The 12994-nt window shown below is 37.8% G+C and overlaps 1 protein-coding gene across 1 annotated transcript; it reads right to left on the bottom strand.

Moving 5' to 3' along the window:
• Nucleotides 1-1311: 1311 nt before the first annotated feature.
• LOC110619506 (phytosulfokine receptor 1) lies at nt 1312-4735 on the bottom strand (the record flags this gene model as incomplete). The annotated part of the gene is made up of 1 exon (XM_021763009.2): nt 1312-4735. A coding segment is annotated over one exon (3111 nt), but the record flags the coding sequence as incomplete, so codon positions are not given.
• Between the last annotated feature and the right edge of the window lie 8259 nt (nt 4736-12994).

The raw sequence follows: 12994 nt of genomic DNA, 5'->3' as shown, positions 1-12994 counted from the left end.
CCTAATATGGATAATTTTTTGAATGCATTTTTTATGAATCAATTTTAAATGAATTTCATTCAAATAAATATTTAAAAAATCTGACGCGTCGCCATCCGCTTGTTGGGTGGTTCATTTGGGTCTTGTTCCTACGTAGTTTCTTCCAAACCTCATTTTTTAATAATAATAATAATAATAATAATAATAATAATAATAATAATAATAATAATAATAATAATAATAATTCTGTTTGACAATGCACGTAGTGAGAGTTCAAACTTCAAACTTCGGATTGTATATTCCTTTAAAATTTTTCAAAAATATCAAAAAACAACCTTGGTCCTTTTTTTAAAAAAAAGTCCATAGAGGCGTCACATGGCAACTTCTTATTGGTGAATCCTAAAATTTTTGTAGTAAACAACGGCAGCTTAGTCAGAAAATGGGCAAAATCCTTTTCACACAGTTTAATAGTAGCCAAACTTTCCATGTTAAACTCCACCAAAAAAGTCAAAAGCATAAACATACAAAATCAACGAGAGATATCGGCGTGAGACTGTCACCCTCCGCCCCACAAATCTTACAAGTATTTTCTAAGATTAGGCCCATTTATACTTGTAAGACTCCGTAAATATCGAAGTGTTTTACATATTTTACATTAAAAATAGGTGTTTTTTTCTCTTTTTAACACTACGTGGTGTCCACATCTACTTAGGCAAATAGAACATTATTTCAGATTTAAAATAAATTTATTTTAATTTATTTTTATAACTAATATTTTATTTAATATTGCTATTGAAGCTGTAATAAAAAAAATTATTTAAAAATATTTTTGGACATCTTTAAACATTGCTTTTTGAATTGTTATCAGGAAACGTATATTACCTTTTTTTTTTAAATAATATTTGTCTAGAAAACATATTTTAACCTCAGATTAACTTTTATTTAATTATCTAAATCTATGTATGTGAAGGAATTACAAATCCTCCAGCTATAGAAGTTTCCAAAAGTTTTGGAACTAAATTCAGAGAGAGAGGGGCCACCTAAAACATGTCCAACTTGTTGGTATGACAAAGCCTCCTTTAATAATACCGTTGAACAACGAACATGAGAGGTTGTAAATTGCCATCAATCCATTGCCGCCTTTGAAATCTTGACACTCAAAAAATCATTTTCAATTCTTTTTATTTTTTTTGGAAAAAAAAAATCCATTTTTTATCTATCAAGGTTTAGACTAGTCTCTGTTTGCAGGTAGCTACTAAAACCCTCCAGAGAATTTCATCATTTTATTGTATGAAAAACACAAAGATGATCAGAGATGAATCAACATTCCGAAAAAAAAAAAAAAAGAGAAATTATCTTATACATGGCTGGATGTCAACATTTCTCATCAATGAAACCAAGGAATCAATTTTGATGTAAAAAAATTACAACATTTGAGATAACTGGCTTCCTAGACTTGGTTAGACACTTTGATATCTCTCTCTCTTCTACCCAAGAGAGCAACAGGCTTCATGAAGCAAACTATGGAAGTAATATTTACAACAGGATCACCTCTTTCATAGGAAAACAGCAGCGAAATGGGGTTTGTATAATATAATTTGTGCAGAAGGAATGTCTTCAGCTGTATCACAACTAACATCCAAAGCTAGGCCGTGGAGATATCTGTATTTTCAAGCCATGAAACCAGCTGTGTCGTAGAAGGCCTTACTTTTGGGGATTCACTTAGACAAAGGCAAGCAATGTCAAAAACCTGTAGTAATTGCTTATCATGCTGTTTGTCACAAATGAATGGATCAAAAACTTCACTCTCTCTGTTCTCCTTCTTCATCTGAATTACCCAAGAGATCAAATCCCGTGATCCTTTCGGCTTGCACATATCCATAGGCCTTTTACCAGTAAGAAGCTCCAAAAGAACAACCCCAAAACTATACACGTCCCCTTTATAGGTAGCAACAGAAGCTTGGCCATACTCAGGAGGAATGTATCCTAATGTCCCTACAAGATCAGTTGTCACATGGGTATCACTAGGTAGTATGAGCCTTGCAAGACCAAAATCTGCTAAATGTGCTTCAAAATTCTCATCCAAAAGGATGTTACTGGACTTTATATCTCGGTGAAGGATATGGGGCTCGCATGACTGATGCAGATATGCAAGCCCTTTTGCAGCCCCTCGAGCAATTTTGAGCCTGGTGCTCCAATCCAGCAATGATGGACCATCAATTTTTTCATGTAACCAATAATCCAAGCTGCTGTTTTCCATGTAGGAGTATATTAATAGCCTGTCAGCTTTGAACATGCAATACCCTTGAAGATGGACAAGATTTGGGTGCTGAGCTCTTGATAGGGTTTCAACTTCAGCACGGAATTCTCTCTCCATTTGACCACAGTCACCAGAGAGCCTTTTGATTGCAACCTTTCTACCATCAGGGAGAGTGGCTTTATAAACTAGACCAAAACCTCCACAGCCAATGATATTTGCTTGATCAAAATTGTTGGTAGATTTCAGAAGTTCCTCTAAGGAAAGCTCTCTATAGTTCTCCTTATTTTGGAACAGAACCACTAACCTCGATCCAAGTTCTTCCAAATCTTTATCATTGGTTTCAACACCCTCTTTTTCAGCATCAACCTCCCCTCCTCGACTATGTGCCCGCAATACAATCATGAACATGAGACAAAGAAGAAAAGCTGTCCCAAATACAATCCCAACAGCCATTCCAATAATAATATCTCTGTTCCTTCTTGATTTCATTGGTGCATCACTTGGAACTCGGTTAAGGCCTGGACAAAGGGGAGCGCCATGATCACCACAAAGATCATTACCTTCAAAGCTTGAGTTGGGGAAAGTCAGAAATTGACCTCCAACAGGAATCTGCCCAGAGAGATTGTTGTAAGCAACATTAAACTTAGATAGAAAGCTGAGCTGTATCAGGGATGAAGGAATGGACCCTGAAAGATTATTGTGGGATAAATCCAGCGTCTCCAAGCTAGTCATCCGTGATAATTCACCTGGTATTGGTCCTGACAACTTATTATGCTTCAAGTCCAAAATATGGAGCTTTTTCAAATTCCCAAACTCCATCCAGATTGATCCAGTAAGGAAGTTATGACTGAGGTCCAGTGTTGGTGGCAAACTCAAAATCTGATTATACTGCAACGCCCTCTCACTTTCATTCCTTTTCATAAAAAAAGGGAAATCTGGCGATTGTTGAACCAATGAGATAGTCCTGTTGATGAGGCTTGGCAATAGAGTGAAGTTTTTTGGGATCTCCCCAATGAACGAGTTATTTGACAAGTCCAGATAAAAGAGATCCTGAAAATCACCAAACCAGAGTGGAATATTTCCACTCAAACGGTTCCATGACAAATCTAACAACTGCAAATTCCTGCTGTTCCTCAGCCAAGGTGGTATCAATCCTCTGAGTCTACAATTAGCAATAATAAGCACCTTCAAGTTATCAAAATGAAGACTAGAATGAGCAGGCAATTGTTCATCTCGGAAATTCAAGGTTAGGACCAAAGTAGTTAAGTTCTTGCACTGCTGCAGGATCTCCAAGGCCGATGAAAGATTATAGATGCTGGTATTTGAGAGGGAAAAATAAGAGAGACTCTGAAAATTCTTGTAGCTTTCTGGAATTTGGCCACTGAAATTGTTCCGGGCAAGATTAATATTCTTCAAATTCTTGCAAGAAGGAAGATCATCAGGCAGACGCCCTTGAAACTTATTAGAACCCAAATTAAGAGAATCTAAACTAGTCATCGCAGAACAATTAAGCCGAATAGCACCATCCAATGAATTATTCCTCAAATTGAGCAATTTAAGTGAAGGAGAATTAGCCAAAGAGAAGGGTATTGTACCAATAAAATTATTGGAATGCCCCAAGAAATAGCTAAAGTTGGCCAAGTTATTAAAAACATCTGGTATGATACCTGAAAAATGGTTAGAGGAAATGTCCAATCTTTCAAGGGTGAGGAGTTGGCCAATTCCAGTGCTTAGCTGCCCAGAAAGCTTGTTATCCTGGAGACCCAACAGCTTGAGCTTCTGAAGCCGATAGATGTCCTGAGTTATGCCACCGGTGAGATTATTCATACCAAGACAAAGATGCTCCAAGGAAGTGCATCTCCCAAGACCTGGTGCAATGTCACCGGCGAAGTAGTTCACTGCCAAACGAATGACCCGAATTCGAGTAGAGTTTTCGCAGATGTGGGTAGGAACCGAGCCATTTAGATTGTTTGCGGAAATGTCAAGGACGGTTATAGAGGGTAAATTGATGGTCTGCGGGACTGAACCAGTAAAGTCATTGAAGCTCAAGTCTAGAACCTCCAGTTTTGGCAAGTAAAATAAGGAAAAAGGTATCGAGTCTTTGATGAAATTGCGAGACAGATTAACAATTCTGAGTTGATCCAAATTGCCTAATGTGTCGACAAGTTTGCCTGTCAACCTTTTATCTGGAAGCAGAAGCATAGTCACTCTACCAGAAGTGGCAGAATCATTTATGAAGCCAAGAGAAGAGGAAGAATTGCAAGTAATGCCAGACCAATCACAGCAATTAGAAGAGGAATTAGTGTCCCAGCCTGGAATCGTTGATTGGAAGCCATTCATGAAATCCTGCAATGCCCTAAAATCATTTTCAGTGCATGAAAGGTTCTGGGTCTGAGAATGGAGGACATAAGCATGAAAGCAGAATACAACAAGAAAAACAACTGCCCATAAATCTTGGACACCCATAACTAAAACCAGAGGAAGTACAGCAAGAAATCAAGGCATAAAAGCAAGAGAGGCCATGAAAGGAAAGAGGAAAAGCAGGCGTGTGGATTCTGCGGTGGAAGCCATTTATGCTAAGGAATGAGGAAGAAGGAAGGAGAAAGGAGAAAGGTAAAGATAGGTAGGAAAATAAAAAAATGGTAGATTAGCTTTTGCTTTGGTGCTGAGCACTAAAAAGAAAAGAGGAGAGAGAGAGAGAGCTGTCAGATAGGGAAATACCATAGATGGTGGGCATTTGACTTTCAATAATCAAACACGCCTCTGTGAATGTGCGCATTTAATATTTTTTTTTTTGTAAAGAATTTTTTTTAATTAGAAAAAGGATATTAGTTTGCGTAATTCATTTCACCCTCATAAAAGTTCCCACCGATTTTTTTTTTTTTAAATTTTTTTTAGAATGAGATGAAAGATTAGAAGAATAAAATATATCTAGTGTATATTTAGATATATTTACTGTTAAATAAAATTTATAAATATTTTTTTTTCATTTACAAGTGATTATATGTAAATATTTAATAGATAATTTATATATATAATGGTTCAGATTCCACAGAACTCATAAAATAATTTTTTATTAAATTTTTAATAATAAATTAATTTTTAAATTTTATTTCTATCTCATAAAATAATTCTTCTTTTAATAAAATATATATAGTGCAATTAGTGGATCATTAATTAGAAGTTTAATGTTTTTAATGATCAAAATACCTCTCCAAATAGTTAATATTTATTTTATGATAAAAAATTATTTTTATTTATTATTTTAATGATAAAATATTAAGAAATTATTATTTAATTTTTAAAAATGATAATTTTTAAGCATTGTTTTCTATTTATTATTATAGTAAATCATTTAATTTTTAAGATATAAAATTAATATTTTTGATGTAGCTGAAAAATAGAATTGTGTTGTGATGGGTTAGACATGCAATAAAGAGAATGTGAGTTGATGGTAGGTGTCTACGACAACCACTCCAACGTTCAAGTTAGTATAAAATAGAAGACAGTGAATGTAGAGAATTGTTTAGAACTTAAATAGTATAAAAGAATAGCATGCATTTACCTTTATGATCCTTCTCATTTTATATTGTAAAAAGACAGATATAAATATAATATTTTCTAATAATCCGGCAATTATGTATCTGACTGCTTGATAACGGTAACTTTTTACCAAGACTCTTCTTATTTAGGAGAGGGCTAGCCTTGATGATAAACTAGGTGTTTGAAATGTCCAGATCTTCCTTTTATCAGGTGCAACTGTGTTTTTTACTTATCAAATTCTTGTCACATGGCCTTGTCTTGTGGTAATAGCTTATGCCTTATATTGGACATTTATTATATAGCATTAGAGATCTCCCGGTTGGTCTTCAATTCTTCAAGTTCAAAGGTGACGATTTGTCTTTTCGGTTTGCGACACGTGGCGTGATTTGGCTAGTCTTCACTGCTTACGTCGTTTTGCTTGCCTTTGATCGTGACGGTTGCCTTATTTCTCGAGCCATATTTAAAGTTTTTTCGGCTATATCACTACATAAGAACCCTCTTTTCTCTTCTTTGTTTACAACTGTCATCAATGAAGAAATGAATGGGGACACTTCCTTTTATTTTTCTGAAGATAACTAGATCTGTGCGGAGGATAACATCATGGTCTATGAAGAACAATTAAAGGAGAGTTTTCATGAAGGTACAAGCACACTGCTCAGCTCTGTGTATTGGCTGAGGACTCAACTAGTCCGACTATAATGGCTTTTAAGAGCCACGACCCTTAGGAGGGGGGTTGGATTATGCACGATTGATTCTGAGGGTTATGCCAAGAAAATAGTTAGAGAAAATGGTCTCCTTCATGCAATTTTTCCTGGACAAATGACATCTTGCCGGCGAGTGAGGTCAAGCGAAAGGCTGAGGAGAACCCTGCCAATTGGGTCTGCAATAATGATGTAATAGATGTTTAGAAAATTCTGATATAATAGAGACTTGCGAGGGATACTAAAGTCCTCCTTGTCCCCTTGTGATTTTTTTGTAATGAAAATACATATTTTGCATTCTATTCTTAGGTATTTGTTTGTTCCGTGTGTGCCCTCGTTTCTACCAACGATTTAAACAGTTGGCCAAGAGGCTATCTCCTAACCAAACTATAAATCTGGTGACCATCATTTTTTGCCCAAAGAAGGGGCTAATGCACAGTCACTTTGCAAGGCTTAATGCCCGGTTAATAGCCAATAAATAATTTGGAGAATTTTTACAAAACAGGATTAATACCTAGGCCTGTGGCTTGGCGGGCTCCCGCCTTCCAATCATAAAACACCTTAGGGAAATTTTGCAATAAGAGACTTTTACCTAGTCACTCGTCTCAAGACTTGGTCATATGACTCGCCTCATTAATCTTTGATTGAAACCTTTGTCCTACACCCGCCTTATGGCCTAGCATAGATGGCTTGATTAATGGGACCAACGTTTAGATTGTAGTCTGGCAGAGCCTGCCATGTAACTTGACCTAGCAAAACTTGCCTTATGGTCTTGTTTAGTGGGATCAACACCCGAATTATGGTCCGGCAGAACTCGCCTTGTGACCTAACCTGGTAGAACCTGCCTTGTGGCCTTGTTTAGTGGACCAACGCCCGGATTGTGGTTTGGTGGAACTTGCCTTGTGACTTGACTTGGTGAAACCCACCTTATGGCCTTATTTAGTGGGACCAATGTCCGGATTGTGGTATGATGGAACCCGCCTTGTGACCTGCCTTGGCGAAACCCACCTTGTGGCCTTATTTAGTGGAACCAACGCCCGGATTGTAGTCTGGCAGAATTCGCCTTGTGACATGGCTTGGCGGAACCCGCCTTATGGCCTTTTCTTGTCTCGTTAAACTTTTTAGGAAGGCAATCCCATAGTTCCTTGTCACTGAAAAATACAATATGTGAAAAAATACCTCATTAGCTTGTTATTGATAAAATTTTCTCAAATTATAGATATTTCAGGAATGGAGAATGACTTAACCATCTAGCTTTGCCAACTTATAGGATCTTGGGCAAATGACCTTTGAGACTCTAGACAGTCCTTTCCAGTTCTCGCCCAACTTACCAGACCCGGCACTGTTACTTGTTACATCTGTTCTTTTAAGGACTAAGTCCCCCATATTAAAAGCATGCAGCCTGACCTTACTATTGAACATTCTGGACATTTTATTTCTATAAACTGCCATTCTGATTGTGGCCTTTTCTCGTAGGAATTCAGTTTGGTCTAAATTGAATTGCATTTCTTTGAGATTTCTTGAAATCTCAAGGTGTTGTATCCTGAAGCTACTTAATTGAATTTCTACTGGAATGACTAGCTCGACCCCATATACAAGAGAAAAGGACGTTTTTCTTGTAGTTATCCTGGGGGTAGTCCTGTATACCCACAGTATGTGAGTTAACTTCTCGGGCCAGTTGCCTTTGGCTTGGTGGAGCCTTTTCTTTAACTCTTATAGGATGGTCCTATTTGTCACCTCAGTCATTCCATTGGTCTGGGGGTGATAGCTGAACTGAACCTCAAGTCAATTTTCCATTTCTTACAAAAGTCTTTAAACCTGAAGCTTGCAAACTGAGTTTCGTTATCAGTGATCACTATCTTTGGGATTTCTAATCAAGTGAAGATGTTTTTGCTGACGAAGGAGATTGCTTGTTGGATTGTGATGGCCTGTACTGCTTGATCCTTAACCCATTTGTTGAAATGATTTACTGCCATGATTACGAACTTTCTTGACCTGGATGTCTTAGGGAATAGGCCAAGGATGTCTATCTCCTATTGAAAGAAGGGGTAGGGGCTTCCGATTGCTGCTTGCATTTCTCTTGGAGTCCTTAGGATGTTTGCATGTACTTGACATCTTTGACATTTCTGGATAAGTTGCTTTGCATCTTGCATTATCATCGGCCAGTAATTTCCTTATCTGAATGCTTTCCAGGCAAATGCTTGAGCTCCTTCATGGCTTTTGCAATCAACTTTATGGATATCCTTTAAGATATCCTGGCCTTCCTCTTTTATAACACAACGCAGCCATGGCTGTGTCGAGGACCTCCTATATAACCAACCATCTATTTGTGCATATTTAGATGACTTTTTTATTACTTTTTTGGCTAATAACTCATCGGCTGGAAGATCTTTTGTCAAAAATTTATACATGGGCGTCATCCATGATTCCCTCTCTTCTATGGAAAAAGACTCTTCCTCGTCCATCATTGGAGTGTGCATTTCCTCAATCCGAAATGGTTTAGTCAGTTGTTATTCACATGTTGTTACCATCTGGGCTAGAAAATCTGCCTCTTCATTATTGTCTTTGCCCACTTGGCAAAGCTCGCAACTGCCATGCCCATCTTTGATCCTCTCCATTAGGAACTGAACCTTTTCCTCGTATTTGACAATATTCAGTTTTTGAACTTTAAATTGTCCTTAGCACTAATTAATAATTAATTGTGAGTCACTAAAAATAGTAGAATTTTTGTATACCTAATTCCTTAATGATTCTTAGGGCCATTATTATAGCCTCGTACTCGGTTACATTATTGGTAGCATTGAAGGCGAGTTTAGCCACATACCGAAGCTTTATACTGATTTGAGACTGCAATAGGATCTTGATTTCAGAACCCCTAGCCCCATGCTCTATCTGTCCAAACCTTCTAATCCTCTATGGTTGAATTAGGAGACTCTGAAGGCTCTAATGGCGGAGTCATCTCCACGACAAAATCGGCTAGTACCTGAGCTTTCATGGCCTTCCTTGAGACATACCTGATATCATAGGCCGCTAATATTACTGCCAGCTTTGGCCTTTGTAGAACCTTTCGCAGAGTAATAATCTGTTCTGTCTACTATAGTGTGTGACTCGAAGTATGTTCCTAACTTTGTGGTTGACATTAGGACTGCAAACGCTTCAAAATTTGGCTGGCATAATATACCAGGCTTTGTTCCCCATTATTTTCACGAACGAGTACTGAGTAAAGTATTTCCTGTGTCACAAAAAAGTATAGAAACAAAACTTTGCATTCGACATGCGAGCTTAGCAACGGAGGAGATGATAAAAAGTTTTCAGACTTTCAAATGCCTCTGCATATTGTACCCCCCCATTCAAAATTACCTTTGTCTTTTAAAGCTTTGAAGAATGGGAGACACCTTCTAGTCAAGCATGATATGAAATGACCTAGGAAAGTGACTCGCCAATTCAACCTCTATACTTCATTAATGATTTTGGATGCTTTTATATTTTGGATGGCATTGACCTTCTCGGGGTTTGCCTCTATGCCTCTTTCTGAGATTATATACCTTAGAAACTTCTCAGCTTTTACTAAGAAGGCAAACTTTTCAAGGTTCACTTCATACCCGTCTTGTTCAGTATGTCGAAGACTTTCCAGATATCTTCTAGATGGTCTTCCAAGGATGGGCTCTTTACTACCATGTCATCTACGTACACTTTGACTATTGATCCCACCATGTCTTTAAAGATTCCTGACACCAGCCTATAGTAATTCACCCCCACATTTTTTTAATCCAAATGGCATTACCTTGTTATAGTAAACTCCATCTATTATGAATGCAGTCTTCTTTGCATCCTCGATGTCCATCATGATTTAGTGGTAACCTGAAATGGCATCAAGGAAGGAAACCACTGCGTGACTCGAGGTCGAGTCTACTAACCTTTCAATAGACAATAATAGGTAATGATCTTTTGGACATGCTTTATTTAGGTTAGTGAAATCCATGCATATTCTTCACTTCCCGTTAGCTTTCTTCACCAGGACCACATTAGCGAGTCATGTAGGATACTAGACTTCCTTTATTAACCCTGCACTCAAAAGCTTGCAAACCTATTCTTTGATCACTTGCTGCCTCTCTGGTGCAAACCTTCGTTTCTTTTGTTGGACCGGTTTGACGATTTTATCAACAGATAGCTTATGGGTGATGAGAGCTCGGTCAACACCTGTTACATCTATTGAAGACCAAGAAAAAGTGGTTACTCGGTTCTTTAGCAACTCTATTGACGAGTCTTTGTTTTACTGATTAACGCAGTACCGAATCATACCTTTTTTTTCTTACCTAGTTGGACCTCTTCTACCAGGTCTGTTGGCTCTAGCTTTACATGAGATTCTGGCTTCTCCAGCAAGTTGATGGGCATTGTTGCTTTCTCAAAACTTTTTGTTGGGTGTCCATAACTGACAGGAGCGGTTGTCGAAGCCGGTAAAAAATAACCTTCTTGGTTACCTACAAATACAACTGTAGACAGTGGTGAAGGATCGTATCCACAGAGAATTGATTACCTATTTATTTATCTTAATCAAGACCAATCAAACCAATGGAAAGCACAAGTGAAGGCAAGTAATTGCAAATAGAACAAAAGTAAAGTGCAAGGAAAGTAAAAGGGGGGTTTTGAGATGATTTGATTAACAACTAATGAAAGCAATTAAAACAACAAGTAATTAAAATAAAAGAGGAAATCAATAAGAGAAAGGTCTAGTTGAAGATATGGATCCACTTTGGTTGTTTGGGTTGATCATTGAAACATAGTTATCTTGATTGATTCAATAGGTTGGTTATGGGGGTGGAAGACGCTTCTCACCACCATGTCTTTCCTTATGAACAAATTGATTAGGGAACGTCCTCTAACCAATTACTAATCAACAAATTGCCAAGGAACGTCCTTGGGCCATAGGCATCAAAACAATTGCCAATTGCATGAAGAACAAGAAAGATCCAAACCCTAACTACTCAAACGCATGAGATGTTGCTAGATCATGCAATTCCTTGGGTTTTTACTCCAAGTGTTCTAAGATCAGAATATTTCCAGCAATTACGGACTAACAAATATCCTAATCAACAATCAATTAACTTTGCAATCAAGAATCAAGTGGCCAATTTGATCAAAACAACAAAGCAATCTTTAGAATTAAGCACAATTGCATGAATATTGAATAAAATCAAAGACAAAAGTTTCTGTTCAGATCTCACAACCCTTTAAACAACCTTAGTTTCAACCAATCCTCAACTAGAAATAGGGTTTCAGCCACTCATGGCTGAACCAAAACAGAAAATAAAAGAAAAGAAGAAAGAAGATGAAGAACTAAGGTGGAGGAGCCTTGATCAATCCCTTGATGGAAGATTATGATTCTTGGTCTTCTTGAGGCCTTTAAATAGATCTTGAGAGGCTGCCTTTTTCCTTTTTAGTGTCCATGTATCTTTGAGTGATTGCCCCATAGTGCCTTTGAGTTTTCTTTGTGCATGTGTGGAGTTGCAAGCCCTTTTTGGTCTTTTAATTGACATCCAAGGTGTGTCCAAGAAGATTTATGCACTAAAGAGGAAGGTGGAGCCTTGATTTTAATTTTGAATGAGCATAGCACTATGTAGGAAACATGTGATCTTCAAGATTTGGCTCATTAAATAGGGAAGAGCATGTTCGGGGGCAAGTTCGGCCGCCTAAGTTAAGTTTTGGGGGCAGGACTTTCGTCTCTGGAGCCAAGGTTCGGCGGCCGAAGGTGCCCCCGAAGGTGGGTGACTTTCGCCTCTGGACTGGACTTTAGGCCGCCGAAAGTGCCCCTGAAAGTGGGTGACTTTCGGCTTCCGAAAGTGCTTCCGAAGGTGCCCCCGAAAGTGGGTGATTTTAGGCTTCCGAAAGTGCTTCCGAAGGTGCTTCCGAAAGTGGCTGTTTTTTGGCATTCTTTGGCACTTTTAAGAGCATTTTCTTCAAATTGGTTCTTCACACCTAATATTTGCAAAACATGATTAAAACCACAAAATTAGGTAGAATAGGTGCAAATAAACATCAATAAGATCATGAAAATATGGACTAAAATATGCTCTATCAATAACCTTCTTTGGCCAACCTTGAATTGTCTCGGACTACGGCTATTTCCCCTGGAGCTGGTAGTTTAAGACACATAGCACCCATATTAATAACAATACCATAGCAGTTTAGGACTGGACGATCGAGTATCAGATTATATGCAAATATGATATCTACCACCGTGAATTCTGCATATAACTCTCACATATACTTTTTATCACCCAACACTAGGGGAAGATTGATGGTTCCTAGCATTGTCCCGGTATTATCTCCTAATCCCACTAACAGATAGGAAACTCTGACAAGGCTACTTTTATCCAAGCCTAACTTGTTAAAAACATTTAAGATGAGAAGGTTAACAAAACTACCTGTATCCAATAATACTCGCCTTACTTCATACCTATTTAGAAGGATCTTGACAACCAGCGTGTTGTTTCGAAAGAATCCAATCGCT

Source organism: Manihot esculenta, chromosome 7, assembly GCF_001659605.2.
Source record: "Manihot esculenta cultivar AM560-2 chromosome 7, M.esculenta_v8, whole genome shotgun sequence".
Lineage (NCBI taxonomy): Eukaryota > Viridiplantae > Streptophyta > Magnoliopsida > Malpighiales > Euphorbiaceae > Manihot > Manihot esculenta.
Note: the sequence above shows the minus strand (reverse complement) of the source record. Positions and strands in the feature narration are given on the sequence as shown.